This window comes from Pteronotus mesoamericanus, unplaced genomic scaffold (genome assembly GCF_021234165.1).
Source record: "Pteronotus mesoamericanus isolate MK-2021 breed Mesoamerican mustached bat unplaced genomic scaffold, CSHL_Meso_final contig_82, whole genome shotgun sequence".
Taxonomy (NCBI): Eukaryota; Metazoa; Chordata; class Mammalia; order Chiroptera; family Mormoopidae; genus Pteronotus; species Pteronotus mesoamericanus.
The window spans coordinates 2,504,892-2,522,310 of NW_026555265.1; the positions used below are offsets into that span (position 1 = coordinate 2,504,892).

General features: G+C 42.1%; 1 protein-coding gene across 1 annotated transcript; it reads right to left on the reverse strand.

Annotated features, from left to right (window-relative positions):
- Positions 1–4,738: 4,738 nt before the first annotated feature.
- Positions 4,739–6,181, reverse strand: SST (somatostatin). The gene is made up of 2 exons (XM_054585263.1): positions 5,955–6,181; positions 4,739–5,070 (listed from the first exon to the last, which is right to left on the reverse strand). Exons 1-2 carry the CDS (start codon positions 6,090–6,092, stop codon positions 4,858–4,860), a joined length of 351 nt encoding a protein of 116 aa, XP_054441238.1. The 5' UTR covers positions 6,093–6,181; the 3' UTR covers positions 4,739–4,857.
- Between the last annotated feature and the right edge of the window lie 11,238 nt (positions 6,182–17,419).

Below are 17,419 nucleotides of genomic sequence, written 5' to 3' on the forward strand. Positions count from 1 at the left end.
GGTGGTCAAATAAATTGTTACCCTGGGATAGTAACTCTAGGGTAGCTTAATGCATTCCTTCATAAAGTGGGACTGAAAATGTGCTTTTAGATGCTTTTCTACAGGAAAGATAGAATTAAACAGCAATTCACTGGAAATGAATGATCTTTCTTCACTATTTGAACTCTAGTTCAAAAGCCTGAATTTCTTTGAAATATTGTTTATTTTAACAGAATTACTGAATATGTGGATAACAATTTCACCATTTTAATCGACCATGTTCCAGAGACATGCAAAACTAATGAGAATGAGATGACTACTTAATGTGACCTAGAATATTTATCTGAGACCCTGGGAGGTACATAATCTTCAGTGGCATAAAAGCCTACTTAATAAGAGTTGACCTCATTTATACATTTCAGTGAAAATTCTCAAGTCTCCAAATCTCAGCCTCAGGTCAACTTTTCACAGAATACACCTGCAAGGCCAGAGAGAGGAAGGTATGGTTATTACCTCGTCCTAAGAGAGGGTGATGCCAAGGCCTGTCAACTGAAGACTGAGACCCATGGATTTGTAATTGCTTCAGGCTAAAAATGCCTACAGCCTGGCTTGTACTAAAGCCTCTGTGTATGGGGTAGAGCGGTAAAGCAAGTGCTTAAAACCTGAAATAATTAATTTTATCCATTCATTTGTTTATTCATTCATTTAGCAAAACTAAAACAATGATATTGAACATGCAAAAAGAAAGATTATAAACAGTTCCTCTGAAATAGTGGCCCTAACAAAGTCTCAAAATCAAATCCCAATTCCAGAGTTTAAATCCATTTCTTCTCTGACAATAGTATGATATATAGAAGAGCTAAGTTAAGATACTCTAGAGGTAGTCTGCTCTTAATTTATCCGGCACGTTGTACTTTCCTAAGAACTCTTCTTTCCCCACTAAAGTACCAGGGGGAGAGCACTGCATTGGAAATAAGGTGGCCTGGTTCCAACCCCACCACTCACCAGCTGGTGACATCTTGGGCAAGTTCTTTAATCTCTCTGCTTTACAGCCTAGACTATGTTGTAAAAGTATCCTGTATCATTATACTTATTTATATTACCTATTTATTCCATTCAAAATAAAATCTCTTAGACTTTCAAACTACAATTTCACAACTAATAAGGAAAATAATTCACAAAACAAAAGGGAGTTGCTAGCACCGTTTTTCCCTAGCACCGTTTTTTCCTAGCATGTTGCACAAATATCCATTGTAGCATTTGGTCATTTTTAGTGAATCTTACCTATTAGACTCAGTTCCCTAAAATCAGCAACTTTATCATACAAACTTTGTTTCCAGTCTCCAGCAACTGCTTGACACGGGCAACATAGTAGGTAATGAAAAATTGAACATCTGGAGGTAAGGCACTCACTCTCACTTAGTAAAGAATTAGAGGTGGTCACTGAGGCACATGAGCCCTAGTCCTGTGGTTAGGAATCACGACTTTGAAGACCTTGCCCCAGGAACAATTCTGTCTCTTTAGTGGGGGAGTCCATCTGTTTGCTGGGAAAGCCCCTTTTTCTCTAAGACAGAAACATTCTTTGTTTCTTGAGTCTAGATTAATAAAGATTGTCCTTCTTGAGTTACTTTCCTCTTATTATCTTTGTTGTTCCTTCCTAATGTCTTTCTTTAACCACAGGAAGCTCTTTTGTATCAATTTTCTTATTCTCCCTCAGATGCAGACCATTTGTTTGATGGGAAATGAAGTTCCAGGGACAAAATCAGTATTGACATCTGACCAATGAAATACATCAGTGATCTAGAAGGGCAGATTTCTTGTGGGACAATGTGGTAAAATAATCAAAATAACCCTGAGGTGGAAGAAGGGAAATTTAGGTTTTGTTTAGACTTTGCATCAATTTAATAAGTATACTCAGACTTAAAGGTATATTTTGTGTTGCCATAGAACAGAATAGTCTTTATAGTGACAATAGTTTGTTGCTGGGCCAAAAATTTGGTCCTGGTTAGTGGACAGTTAAGCAAGACCTGTCAAGGAAATTTATAAGAGAGTTAAAAAAAGCTGGACTGATTGAGGCTTCCAAAATGAGTAGGATAATCACATTTTGATGGTTATTAAAGTCATAATCATGGGCTGTTCTTTTTGGTGTCACATCACATAAAATAGCCACTTATATTTTCCTATGCCAACTAAAGCATTAAGAAGAAATGTTGTGGCTTATTGGAGAATTCTTTCACTTGGGACTGCAAATGCATAAATTATTTATTTGTTCTTTAATTGAATTTATTGGAGTGACATTGGTTAATGAAATTATAGAGGTTTAATGAGCACGGGGAATCTACTATGTGCAAGACATTTTATGTGATAATAGGACATATGCATCGATCATTGGAAGTTCATACACAAATACTCTTTCACAAATATTCATACAATTATAAATGGTAGAAAGTGTTAACTAAGTACCATGGAAGAGATGCAGATTAAATACTCAGAGAAGGGAGCTATCCCAAGTGAGGATATAAAACTAGAATTTTATGGAGCAAGAATCACATAAAAAACATCTTGATGGTTGGGTCACCTTTGGACTTGTAGACAGGACAAACAAATCACAAAAGCAAAAAAAGAGAGGCTATAATGCATGGTACCTGTTAGAACAAGACAAACACTAATTATAACATTGGACACTAAGTCCTTACCATGTGCTGAGCACATTAAATGCATGGTCCCAGTAAATCCTTTTACTGTAAGGGACTGGTTCTATCAGCATGCCCATTTTCAGATGGGGAAACTAAGGCCCAGAGATGAAGAGTACCTTGTTCTAATTGTCCAATGAAAGGGCAAGTTTTTCAGGACTCCTGAAGCCTGTGTTTGTGGCAGAGAAGAAAGAAAATACAATTTGAAAGGTTCATTTGTGGCTGGATGATAAATAGGCTAAAATGCTAGACTCTTGCAGTGAATCAAATTTAGGGGGAAGACAAATTAACTAAATAGGAAATAAAAAGTGCAGCCTTCTGGATATTCATAAAATCTATGCTCCATATATTAGTTAAAATGGTCAACAACCAGCATTCCTCTAGCCTGTTGAGGCACATGATGGCAGTCACACCTGGAAGAGATGAGTCCCCTTGCTAACACAACCCTCTACTCATGAAGGTGGGAAGACAGGCTAAAAGATAACTAACCTTGATCAAATGTTCCATTTAATTTAAGCTTTAAGTAAAGAATAAATACATACATGGGCACATGACTGCATAATTCTTGTCAATAACCACCACATTACTATTGGGAACTGACAACTAAAGATGATAATAAAACTTAACCTCCTCCCATGGCACTTATACAATCTATTCACTGCTAGAAAACAATTAAGTTTTGTTCCCTTCTGTGCTTTAATCATAATAATGTGATTCTGTTACTCCACGGAGCTGGTTGGTAACCATATGTGCGCAAGGCATTTAACACAGACACATCCCTTAAGTGGACTCTCATTAATTCCCTTCTGAGTGTATTGTAAATAAAAGATGCACTGGATAAATAAAGATTGTCCTGTTTTCATAGAGATTAGTAAAGTGGCTTGGATTTTCTTCTGTTTGATCAGCTGTTCAGGAATTAACTTCAACTAAGCCAGATTCATGTTAAAAATGTGTATTCTCTAACACAAATATTTTCTATAAAACATGAAGTTCCTCTTAGATGTTTATATGCTGCCATACTATGGAGATTTATATTGAGTTTATGTATTTATACTTGCTTTTTTATTCTAGCAGATATTCAGGAATAGAAGTGATAGTTAAAACGCACATCCCTGAAGGGATGTCTATTTAAAGTCTCTGTAAGCTAAATTAGCTCTTTTTGTCTCTATTTTTAGCAGCACCCTTAAGTGTACTATAATGATAATAATAATAGCTAGTATGTACTGAATATTTTATTATCGTTTGCATTTTTGTTTGACTCATTTTGTTAAAATCAAAAGAGGAATTGGGATCTCTTCTTCAGTTATTCCGGGATTATGATACTGTGTTCCGATAACTTCAGCAGTGTAGCATTCACAGAGGCAACCCAACACACATTTTGTATTGCAACACATAGTATTCTGATGCTGGAATTTACAATAAAGGTGGTATTTCCCCGTGAAGAAAGTTTTGAGATCTTACTTTTAAACCAATGCAATCATTTAACCTTGTTCAGTTACAGAGAGGATTGCCAAAGAAGATATAAAAGCAGTAGTATTTCTCCAGATAAATGTGCACAGACTAGAAACAAATTATAAAGCCTCAGAACTTTATTTTAACTATTTAATCCAGCTTCTTTCCTCAAATTTCTAAATGCTTTTTACCCATTTTTTCATATATTATATAATTTGCATATCAGCCTGGCAAATAGTTGGACATGTCAGCCTGCCTACCCATAAATACTAATATTCATTTCCACAAGTAGTCTCAACTTTCTTTAATATGTAATTGATGTTTGTGACAGCCCCTTCCCACAATTATCACTGGATTAAAATTATCATTCATAGAGTTATTTGAACTTATTTAAGTGTGAAATCACCCAAATTATAAGGGTTACCATTTAAAACATAATCTTTATTACTACAAGGAATTCTAAATAGTGTGTCTGTGAGGTTTGAAGTGCATATCTTGAATAACTCAACTGAAATAACAATAGAAATTAATTATGTATTATTGATCAGAAAGGCTTACTCAATAAGAAATCAAATTCTTGCTTTTCATAATTTCATCATAATTTTATTTGGTATTTACAGTCTTCAATTTCTAATGTAAGGGTCTTTACGAGTATTGGGGGAATTAAGGATGAAAGATGGAGTTTGGGGGAAAGGAAGCAGAGGTCATATATGGACAGCAATTATTGATCGAGCTAACAGGATGTGAAAGTCTTCCAGAAGAAATTCTTGCAGCCAGCTTTGCGTTCTCGGGGTGCCATGGCTGGGTTTGAATTGGTGGATCGCTGCAGCTCCAGCCTCATTTCATCCTGCTCAGCAGCCTGGGACAAATCTTCAGGTTCCAGGGCATCATTCTCTGTCTGGTTGGGTTCAGACAGCAGTTCTGCCAAGAAGTACTTGGCCAGTTCCTGTACAAGGTAGAAGGGGAAGAGAGAGAGAGAAAGAGAGAGAGAGAGAGAGAATGAGAATGGGGAGTACAATGATGAAGAAGAAGAAATGGAAAAGCCTAGTTTGGAAAGGAGATTCAGCCACACCCAAAAGCCAATTTTCATAGCAGAGCACCTCTGTCACTTAAAATCATTAAGGATATTAAGATAAGGACAGTTGCTATAATCACCAGTTTACACAAAGAGGCTTGAAAAAATCAGGTGTTTCTGCAAGTTTTCTGTCTCTGTAGGCTTAAAACACACGCATAAAGAGAAATAACAGATCCTTAAAGCAGTTTTGCAAAGATAAAAAAATGTGCCAACAGTTTGTTTAACTCAATTTCCACATCATGGGCTACAAACTGCAATTGTTCTTACCGTTTTTACTAAGTCAACTGCGGGGAATGAGACCTTTCACAATCTTAAATACATTTTGTTTCATCTGGAGAGTGCCCGTCAGCCCTCCGTTCACTGCATGGGAGGGAGGTTTTGCTAAGGGCGTTAGCAGAACCAGAGGTGCGCTCTTTCAGCACCTGGGTCAGCACTTCCCAGGCCAGCACCGAGGATAGATGTCTTTAACACCTTCCTGCTCAATTTCCCAGGTCTCGTAGTTTTCTTGAATGCCAAAGAACTCACCTGTGATGTACTGCGTAGATTAGAAGCGGGGGTCGGGGGGCGGGGAAGAGCTAAGAGGGGATTCTGGACTTTGAAAGTTTTCCTAAGAGCTCTGAGAGCTGGAGGACCCAGAGAAGCACTGAAACTCTTCAGAAGCACCTGTTAAATCCACCCAAGGGGACAGGGATAAGGCTAAGAGAAGGTTAGGGATTCCGGAGAGGGGAAAGAAAACGTCGAGGCAGTCTCCTTACCTGCTTCCCCGCGGCAGCAGCCAGGGACTTCTGCAGAAACTGACGCAGTCGGGGATCCGAAGGCGCGGCAGTGACACCGCCCAAAGCCAGGACGATGGAGAGCGCGGCCAGCGCGCACTGGAGGCGGCAGGACAGCATCTCCTCGGGCGCCGGGAAGCCGAGCTAAAGCGCGGTTGGTCAAACTCTAGGAGCGGATCTGCGGGCTGCAGCGACGGCTCTGAAGCTTGCCGACTCCTAGAGCGGCTTGTGTGCTCTCCACCGTCTTCCCCCTTTTTAAACTCTCTCTCTGACGTCAGACTAGGAGGCGCCCCCAGATCTCACTAGCGCTTTTACGCACAATTAGCCTCGTGAAATCAATCACAGCACTGAGAGGGGGGTATACATTCCAAAGTAGTTTACTTAAAAAAAAAAAAAAAATCTTGCACACCCACAGTATGTGATCCAGGCCCACAGGATTCTACCCATGCCACGCTCTCTACACAGTCTTTAATATTCACTCAGTACTATGCAATACACATTCCATAATTTCACTCACACACGTACATGTGCACTCAGTTAAACACAAGCTCAGCCCAAAGAGACAAATACAGGGCCCCACACCGCTGTATACCGTAAATATACCAGACAACCCTCTCTATCATCATATTCCAACATGTTAGGAGGGATAAACAGAGGCAGAAGTATACATGGGTGACAAGTGGAGGTTCAGAACCATTCCTCCAAGAATGAATTTAAGAATGGAATTTGGATGCTAGAAAGACGGGGTCATCTCTTTCTCCCTTATTTTCTGTAAAACGTCTTGTAGATTACGTTGCAATGGGCTGTAAAAGAATTATGCTTTCCCTAGAACGGGGAAGTTGCCTTAGAGTCACCCTCTGTCCCTCTTTCCCAACATCTGAGAAATTTCCACTCGACCTGTCTTCCCGTTGTGACAAAAAGAAAAATTACTAAACAAACCAGAAAAAGTGAGGTTGGTACATGTTGGTGCCTAGAAACTTGGAGAGGAAGAGCAGTCTCAGAATCCATCTGCTCACCTCAGTGTTTGAGTTAATGAGCCTAGAAGTGGGCAGTGAAGTGCTCTGGATCCTATACTGCACAGTTGGAACAAGGACCAGACCTCCATATTTCAAGGCCAGGGTTCTTTTCACTCAGCACTGAGTTTTCTAACAGATTTCTGGCCCGTAGAGGTAGTTGTAGATCAGGGACTGCCCCCAGCCTGGACATGCAAATGCCCAGGAACCACCTGCACACCCGTGACCATTATGTGTCTATGTGTGGAGAAAGGATCGACAGGCCCTTAGTTAGATCCAGCGCTCCCCTGCTCCCCATACACATAACAAGGAAGTTCAAGAAGTGCTGTTTTATATAACTTATGAAATGATTCCCTGCAAAAAGTCTATTACCCACGGGGCACTGTACATACTTATTACAATATTATTGACTATATTCCCTATCTTCTACTTTATATCCCCATGACTATTTTGTGACTACTAATTTGTATTTCTTAATGCTTTCACCCTCTTTTTAACCACTGTGCTGTGCGCCTAAAACTAAAATAATACGGAATATCAGCTGTAATTTAAAAATAAAATTAAAAAAGAAAGAATTGATCCAACTGTTAAAAGAAAAAGGAAGAAAGAAACAAATACTGTTTTAGAATTCTGGTTGTGGTTAGATGTTTGCTGTCCCGATCAGCTTTCTGACACTTTCTATTTTTATTTTTTAAAATAATTTCTTACCAAGGAAAGGCCAGCTAATGTCCTGGCATGAACTAGGTAACCCCTGCAAGCTCTTCAAGCAATGACATTTTATGACCTTCAAACTCATAAAAAGCTAAAAACATGCATGTTTCCAGAAACAAAATGAAGCAAAGAACTTGGCTAATGTTATCATCAGCCATGGATCATGTATGTATTCTCAATACTTAGACCCAAATCATAACGTTGATAGACAGGAGGGTTTGGGGTCTCCTCAATGTCTTGGATAATTGCCACCGTTTCCTTCTCTGTCTGTAAGCCATAGCAATGAGAGAATGCACAGGAAGCTGTGCTAAGCTTCCTGGGATTGGCAAATCCAGGCAAGAAGGGCTAAGCATCCAGTGGGGATTATCAGTCGCTCACATGTGTTGGAATGGTCTGGGAGAGCAATGACTCACTCTAAGGCTGAGGAGCCCAACCTAGGGAATGCATGTTATTTCCTCTATATTCTGGAACCTCCTTGGCTCCTGACTGGGGACTCAAGTCTACTTATATCAACCCAACTGTTCCCAAGGCACCCCCTTGGGAACATATCTCACATCTCCTCCAGATAGAACTTGGCCCTACACCACCCCAATGAATAGAGAAGGGGAGCTTTCCTAAAATGGTAGCCAGCCAAGGAGCAAATAGCAGTCCTAGTGTCTTGTTCTGTGTCCCGGGTTCTCTTCAGCCTCCCTCCCTGGACTCCTGCTGCTCTCCTTCCGGATCCTCCTCCTGCTCCTCTACTATATTTTCTTCTCTCTTCTTTCTCCTTTCCCCCAAGCTTTCTCTGAATTCCTCTCTCAGAATTTTCCTTAATCAATCCTTTTTTTTTTTTTTTTTGCCTTCTCCCCTCATTTCCTGTCCACATTCCTCTCTGTTGCTCTTCCCTCTCTCCAAGCAATTTCTGACTTCAGTCTGATTTAATCTGGTTCTTTTCCTGCCTTCTCCACATCAACCCTTTCCTCCCCACCTTGCTTAGCCAATACCTGCCTCAGTCCCTGCCTCTGCTCTCTCCCTCTCTCATCTCTCTCCTCAGCTGCTTCCCTCAAAACAACAACAACAAAATACTCATGATCTCCAGCTATTTAAGTACTTGTGTGGGAATAGTGAGGTCTGAGTTGCTTCCCTCATGCCCCTGATGAAGTGCTAAGGCTGGGGATGACAAGACTTTTGTGTTTTGTTTTTGTTTTCTTCTGTAATCCTGGCATTTCTAGGAGTCAGAGAGCCATGTAAGAGAGAAGTAGTGCCATGACAAAAGGTGGCATGAATTCTTCCTTATACCCCCGACGGCCAAGTCTTGCATAGAAGTCGATTTAGCACAAAGGAACTTTGAACTTCCTCAGCGTGACCCCTCTACTGACAATCCCCAAGACCTCCCTCCCAAATCTCTATGGCTGGGAGTGGAGTTGGTTTTGATTGTATCTGGGATCCTATTTCCCAGATCTTAGTCACCAGGAGTTGCCTTCCCCCATTCTTGTGCAACCCCTATGGTTCCCTAGGCACTTTGTCATCTGCACATCAGGGCATGCTAACCCCATCCCACAAGCAGAAAATTAAGTCCTGGGAGCATAAATGCCTTGTGCATGGCACAGAAGCAGGAAGTAACGCAATCAGAGGGAAGATGTCCCTCTGCTTTAGGCCTTTCACTGGCCCCTGACTCATAGATGCCTGAGACACCTACCTGGCTGAGCAGCCTGCAGCCAGGATACAAGTGTCTCTGGAAGGCATCCAGGTCTCTTTCTCATACAGCTCCTCTGGCCAGGCTAAAGTTTACTGTTTACCTATGAAATGCATATTTGGGGTGACTACCTGCCACTATGAGGAGTAGAAACTAATTTTAATGGGAAACAATAAAGCTTGCAAGCAGACACAGATGTTCAATATTAAGCAGTGCAGGGAAGTAGAAAGTGTCTGGACTGGGAGATGAAAGGCCTGGCTTCTAGTTCTGATTTTGCTGCGATCCAGCTGTGGGACTCCCTCTCTGGGCCTTGACTTCCCCATCTGCAAAAGCAAAGACGTGATACGTAACCTTTGCAGTTTCTCCCAGTTCTGATAATCAAAGAGTTTAAAACAGAGAAAATAAAGGGACAAACTAGACTGTACTGTAATGTTAAAATGCTGTTGCTTTCTCAAAATGAGGACTTTCTATTGGAAAAACACGTGCTTATATGTAATAGGAGGGAGGAGGCAGTTCAGTGGATATTTCACAGGTCTGTTTGGAGGAAAACTTGCTCTTCAATTCTTACTTCTGCTGCTGACCTGCCCTTACCACCCTGGACCTCAGTTTTCACCATGATAAAACTGACTAACTCAAACTTCTTCTACAAATCATACTGAGAATCTGCACTGTTTAAGATTTATGAAGAAGGTAGACAGAAAAAGTCCTAGTGAGGAAGACAAGAAAGACATCGATCAATCAATTAATTAATATATGCTCAAATTGATAGGAATTAAAGCAAAGTATAGGGCATGATGGTTAGGGAAAGACCCCTCTGAGGAAGAACTATTTGAGCAGAGACCTAAATGAGGTGAGGGAGCTAGCCATGAAAATATCTGAATAAAGATATTGCCTTGTCAAGTAGAAGAAACATCTGTGCAAATGTCCCAAGGGAGAAGTAAGCTTGTACATTCAGACATCAGCAACAAGGCAAGAGAAACTGAACAGATTAGGCAAATCAGACAGGGCTAGGAGGTGAGGCCAGCCAGGCAGGCAGGGCCAGACCATAGAGAGCCTTGACCATTGTAGTGAGGAAACCATTGGAGGTTTTTAAATAAGGGATTGAACTGATTTGATTGTTTCAAGTAAGACCTTCTGCTGCGTAGAAAATTAACAGCAGGAGGGCAGGAGTAGACAGAGGGAGATAACTTAGGAATGTAGAAACCATTTAAGAGAAAAGAGGAGGCAGGATGAAAGGAGCACATTCTCCCTTAAACACCCATGGCCCAGCCGGCTGACTTCCTGCAAAGGCCTTTCATACCTTCCCAACCAGGGCCTGTCTCCATGGACAGGGAGGTGGCTCGTGGCTGTTGTTGGGCACTTCATTCTCCAGACTAGTTCAGGCAAGAGAAGATGGTGTTTGGGGCTGGAGGGGTAGCCATGAAAGAGGTGAAGACTGATTAGGTCTGAGGTTTATTTTGAAATAGAGTTGACTGAACATTCTGATGGCTTGTGTGAATATCAAATTAAGGAAGTGAGAAAAATTGGTAACATTCTCTAAAATGCCTTCAAGAGCCACATGTTCCTGAAAGGACAGGAAATAGATTTCTGACAAAGACTTTTCCTGGACGTTTTGCAAATGGAAAACCTTTTTATTTCCCTGTCAGACAAAAGTAAGAATTACAGGCAGTTGGGAGAAGAAACATGAAATAGTAGAAAGAGCCCTGGACTGGGTGCCTGAGGCTCTAGACTTCAGTATTCAGCTTTCTCCTGCTGAAAAGGGGCTTGATAATCCCTGCTTTTGCTAAAATATGATTTAAGAGCCATATCAGACAGGGTTAGTGAAAGTGCTCGGTATCCCACACAAGATGATAAAAAGAAAACGGCCTGTTTTTCTTGTTGGTGCTCAGATGGAGGCAGTCAGGCCTAAGTCCAGAGGTGATGTTCATTGAGCCAGGCTTTGGGAGCTCGAATAACCCTGCTGATGTCCTGACCTGGCTGGGCAGGCAGGCCTTCCACACACTGGGGACATGTAGAGTCTGACTTGAGGGTCCACGCAGATCTCTTCCACAGAAATGCAGCAGATGGGTGCTCAGATTGATCCATTAAAAAATAGTCTCTTCTCTTTTGTGTGTGTGTGTGTGTGTGTGTGTATATATATATATATATATATATATATATTTTGGAGATATGGCACATTAAAACTTGGCAGCTATTAACACTGTAGTATGGGTTAATTTGTTCGATTTTCTTCTAGATTTATCGCTGGCTAAAGAAAGTCAACAACATGTACTTAAAGTTTGACTTAAATAATGTTGGGAGCAAGAGATCAATCTGGAGTAAATGACCCACCAAATATGGGCAGACTTTTTGGTGAAGGCTACCACGCATGGGGGCGGGCTATGGTGAACATGTGTCCTTGCTGAAGGACAGGGGCCTGACAATACTCCAGGGACTGTTCTCTTTATAGCAACTCTACCACCATGGAGCACAATGATGAAAACTTTCAGTCTCCAAGAGCTGGATTTCAGCTGAAAGAGTCCCAGGCCACCTTCCCCCTCTCCCCACGAGCTGGCAGTAGAGGAGTCCGACTTGCCTACCAAATTAGCTTTCACCAACTTCCATAAAGCCTAGCCTAACACAACTGCATTAAATAATGAAGAGCAAAGGAGGTAATGAATGAAGCCCAAAAAGGTAGTGTTTTTCCACGAGAAGAACAGACTGGTCATACCTTGGCCTGATCTCTTGCAGTAGTCTCCTGTCTGGTCTCTATCATGTCCCTTTTTAGTGCAACAGCTTTCAGTGACTCCCCAGTGCCAACCATTTCAAATACAAACACGGCAGCCTGCAGTTGTGCTTCCTGAAACTCTATCTTTCCTGGTCAGTTTTACTCCGTGTCACTCCCCGTATCTCAGTCCTTCCCAGGCCCCATCCACCTGCTTTGCCCTCTACATACCCTGCGGTTTCCAGTGTCCATTTTGTGAGCATGCTGTTCCCTCTACCTGGAATACCTTTGACCCATCTTTGATTGTTAATATTATACAGCTTATTCTAAGATGTTTCCAAAAGGCTCTTTTTTTAGAATCAATGTGGCCTTCTCCTGTACTCAAAAGTGTGTCTTTTGTGCCCCCAATAGAGACCCTCACAGATTACTTTATATTTCTGTGACTTGGTGGTCTGTATGTTTCATCCATGTTTCCATTCACTGAGTGGAAACCTTGTCTCAGCCATACTTGTATCCTCCTGGGAGACCATAGAAATATGAAGCACAGAGTAGTTGCTAAAAAATAATGGTTGGGTTGGAGATAAACTTCTCTCTTCTTATATGTGAGTAAGGTTTTATACGTAAGTAGCTCTTATATGTAAACATCATAAAAAATCTTAGGTAACTGAAGACGGTATCCCTGGACCCCAGTCCTAGGTAGCTGATACATTTAGGAACACATATCTATCAATCCCTTAGTCATTTCTGAGCTTCAAAAAGAAAAAGACAAAATCCTAAACATTGCTTAATGTCATTGTTCCTAGGTACTAGAACTAACTGAAGTTGTCATATGAATATGCTAATGTAGTCACTGAAAATGTAAGAGTCTTTATATCTTCTGAAAGGCCTAGGGAGGACACATCCATTAACCACTACAGTAGGCATATGCCCATGGCACACAATGGAAGTGAATAACAAGGCTAACTCATGCCTTTGTAGGGTCTCACATTTGATTGTGTGTTAATATAAACCAGACGAGAGAATGAAGGCCCCAGGTTATATCATTGGAGTGTAGCTGGGCTGATGTCAGAGCTCTTTCGGCCACTCCAACATTTCCTCTCTTAACAGACATAGGTAAGGAAACGTTGCCCCTAATTCTCTCTTAGTTTTCCTTTCTCTCTGTGCATCCATTGTTCTTTCCATGAGCATCCCGCTTGTTTATCTATGACTCCTGCTCAGACTCCTCAGTCAAATGCAGTTGAGCTGTGCTCTGGCCCACTGTGCCACCCAGTGAACATTTCCCAGTTTTTATCTACTTTCCTTCTAAAAACAGTACGGACATTTCCTTGTCAGGTGGAAGGACAATCCGTGCAAAGACCCTGAAGTGGAAGCATACTTGGTACATCCAAACATTGGCACCAAGGCAAGAGAACCAGAACAGGCTGGGTGAGCCAGAGAGGGCTGAGAGATGAGGCCGGTGAGGCAGGCAGATCCTTCAAGGCTGTAGTAAGAAAATCATTGAAAAAATTTGGCAAGGATTTGACTTGATTTGTCAAATATGAGGTGTGAAAACTGAGGTCTTCCATGAGCTTCCCCAGTTGGCAGGAGAGACGCTATCGTGACCAGCTGGATCTGGAAAATAGGGCCAGAAACCACTGGCTTTATGCCCTGAAACAGTGCAGAACCGAGGGAAAAGTTCTTTTTCGGAATGATTCTGAGAACCCCACTTTGAAACAGAACGATAGAGGTTATATAGTCACAGAAATGCCCTGTGGAGTGAATATATCCCTACAGCTGCTTCAGTTTCCCCATACTCAAACTCATGAGCATCAATCTAGACATCTGGCTCTTAACTTTGGCTCTACTCCAGGATTGCCTGGGAAACATTTAAAGCCATAAGTGCCTGGGGCCCAAGTAATTTGCAAAGATTCAATGCATAAGCTTATTTCTTCTCCCCTCCTTACTCTTATCCTCATCATTTCTCTCACCTTTCCTTTTATTCTCTGGCTCATGTCCTCTTTTCTCACTTGACCCTGACTCTCCTTTTTTTCCCATCCCACCTTTGACTGGAGCATGATGGGCTTAACTTCGAACTCTGCTCCGTGCACTGTCCTGATGTTAACTTAAGAATTGTGGGCAGAGATAACACTGGGGCCAGAAGAAGACCCATCCACAGACCAGGGCCTTCAAAAGTATCTAGTCCTAGTACCATAGGATTTCACTCATAAGTGGAATCTAATGAACAAACTGAACTAACATGCAAAATAGAGACAGACTCAGAGAGCAGGCTGACAGATAAGGAGGCGGGGGAGGTTAGGGGGTGGAGGGATGGAGCAAAAAAGAAAACAGCCTCATGGACATGGACAGCAGTGTGGTGACTGCAGGGGTAGGGGGTATAAGGGGACTAAATGGTAATAGAAAAAAATACAATAAAAATAAATTATTTTAAAAAATAAATAAAAAGACAAAATTATCTAATCCTACCCATTCCTTTGCATATGGGAAAACTGAAGTCCAGAGAAGGGAAAGGATTTAAGAAACCTCACAATGCACCTGTGTCATGGACAGAATACATCCCAAAATGAGGGAATCAGAGATTCTTCATATATTTTTTCCATGGCATGAGTGCACTGTGAAGTTTCTTGAATACGTTCTAGCCAACTGGTTAAAAGACGATCCTGTTCTGTCCTCTGTGTACCTCACAGGTAGCCTGAAGCAAAACCCTACTCCCTGATAAAAGCATCATCCAATAAAGAAAGCTTTGCGGGTTAATATGGCAGGCCTTCATGCTTGGTGTCTCTCCGTGCTTCTCGGGCTGTGTATTTCCTAATCCCATAAAACATCCAGACGTGCTCCCTCTGGTGGTGGCTATGTTTGACTGCTTCAGCGCACAGGACCAGCAGCTGCTGCTAAACTGAATTCTCTTGCCCTCTGCTGGCTCGACTGGAGAAGACAATTTCAGTTAAAATTTTAGGGCAGGATTTTACTCATTTCATTTATTCCACCAACTCTTTAAAGCACTCACTATGCAGAGAACACTGGGCTTGATGTTGGAGTTGCAAAGAAGTACAGAAAAAGGAATCTCTTCTTGCAAGCATGCAATTATTGAACACTGCATGCCAAATGCTGTTTTGAGGACTCAAAAATGAACAAAACTCAATCATTGCCTTCAAAAAGAAGTGATCTGATAAATTATACAGAATTCTATCTGAGCCATTGAATCAAAGAATTAGCAGTAGAAGGAACTGCAAACACCTTCTAACCCATATTAGTCACTATAGGCTTTCTGAATTGGGTCTAGAACCCCCTGCATGCAGGCCTCAGGGGCTACCAAGATGGGGGAGGGGGAGCACGTGAGAGAGATTCTGTTTCATTGAATGGGATTCTGCCATAAAGTTTCAGAAGAAGAAAGGCTTGAAAGGAAAACAATTCCAAAACTACAGGTCTAATACAAACAGTCCTCTTACCTGTATTCAGAATGCCCTCCAGCCTCATGAACCTTGTATTCACTATCGATGCCACATTTATGACTGGTCTCAGAGTCATCGACTTAGTGGCCTTTTTCATCCACACAGTAGAAACTCACTCCCTTTGCAAGACCTCTCTAAGAGGGAGGATTCAGTGCATAAGCTTATTTCTCCAAAGGGTGTCCCACGTGTGTTGAGACTTCCCTCTTGTACCTGTTCACACCTGTTGTGCCAAGATCCAAGGGCACTTCCCTGGATCACTGCACTCTCTGCAATGCTCTAAGGTACCACACCAGGGTCTCTTACACCAGCGGTTTTCAAACTTTTGACCGAAACTTACATGAGAAATGTATTTTATACCATAATCCAATCCACTCACTTGCACACATGTTTCTCAAAACATACATGCCTTTATTACTGGCAGTAAACTCTGGTACATTCCATTCTTTTCTATTTCTTTTTCTCTTTAATACTGGCCATGATCCACTAAATTAACTGTGATCCCTACTGAGTCATAAGCCTTCCTTTGAAATGCACTACCCTGGACCTGGTCCATGTGCACTGAGCTCTACCTAGACCCTTGGAATTTGCAGGCTGCTGTGCAATCCTGGTGGGGCGCCAGGTAACAGACCCTGTCAGGCAGGTACTGGGCTCACCTCTCCTCTCCTTTCTTTCCTCGGCTTCCCATTCTTTTAGACAACCTCACTGCTGTTTTTAACAGCTAGAGTCTACACTATTAAGCAACTTGGCCACTGGCTGTTAAAAAATAGTGTTTACTAACTGTAACAGGTTTAATGGTGGCCCCCCCAAAAAAACCTATGTCTATGATAGAATCAAGATGGTGGAGGAGTGAGTGGAAGTGACCTCCTCCCAGGACCAATCTGAAATTACAACTAAATTGTAGAGAGATCACCTGGAACCAACAACTGAACAATAGTGAGAGGAGAGCCTTATTACCTCGGAGACAGAACAATCAGCTTTAGCATGGCCTAACTGGTAAGGAGTATGGTAGAGACTCGAGAAGGCAGACGGGGTGCCCACAGGCGGCAGCACAAGAAGGATATTGAAAAGGCCAGTTGGATCCCCCTGAGAAGAGCGAAGTCTAAACTGTAAGTGGGGATCTCCAGCCTATAGCACCAGAGCCCTAAAAGTACACAGATAATAAACAGCTGAGAAAAGCAGTAGGGTTGCTCTCTGCCAGAGACAGGTGGCTGGAGACACAAAGACCCGTCTAAACGGCAAACACATAAATTTTTATTTGTAGCCACTTACCCTGGTCTCCGGCAAAGGTGAGGCGGAATGGGCTTGGAGATGCCTGAGGAGAGACTAGGGAAGGAGGCTTTGAGGAGAGAACTGAGAGAGTAGCCGGTGGGATCCCAGTGCTGACCCAGCCCCCAGATGGCAGCAGCAAAGGGGCTCAGGCAGACCACTCCCCTGAGCAGCACCAGCATGAGAGGACCCATTAACCCTGCTCCCAGGAGGGATTCTGCCCTGCCCTGTGGTGCCTAAGGTTGACTGCTGAGTGCAGAGTGACTAGATAACCAGTTGAAGGAGATAACAACAGACAGTAGATTCCCGGAAGTCTCAGACTGCCTAAGTTCAGACAGGGGCAACATCTGACATCACCAGAGGCAGATCCAGAAAGAAAAAATAGCAGTCTCCTACAGTAGACGTTCACACCACAAAATCAAGAGATCAAGACAGATTGATTTAAGAAGCAGAAGCAAAAAGGAAGAGTCTCACAAATAATGGGAAGACAAAGAAACACCCCCGAGTCTAAGGGAAAGGAGGAATCCCCAGAAAGAGAACTAAATGAAATAGAGGCCAGTAAACTATCAGATACTGAGTTCAAAACAATTGTTCTAAGGAAACTCAACGAGCTCAGTGAACTCAGAGAG

Coding starts and splice junctions, on each gene's coding strand:
- SST (XM_054585263.1), bottom strand. CDS start 6,092: ATGCTGTCCTGCCGCCTCCAGTGCGCGCTGGCCGCGCTCTCCATCGTC. Junction 5,071..5,954: donor CTGCTGCCGCGGGGAAGCAG/GTAAGGAGACTG, acceptor TACCTTGTACAG/GAACTGGCCAAGTACTTCTT.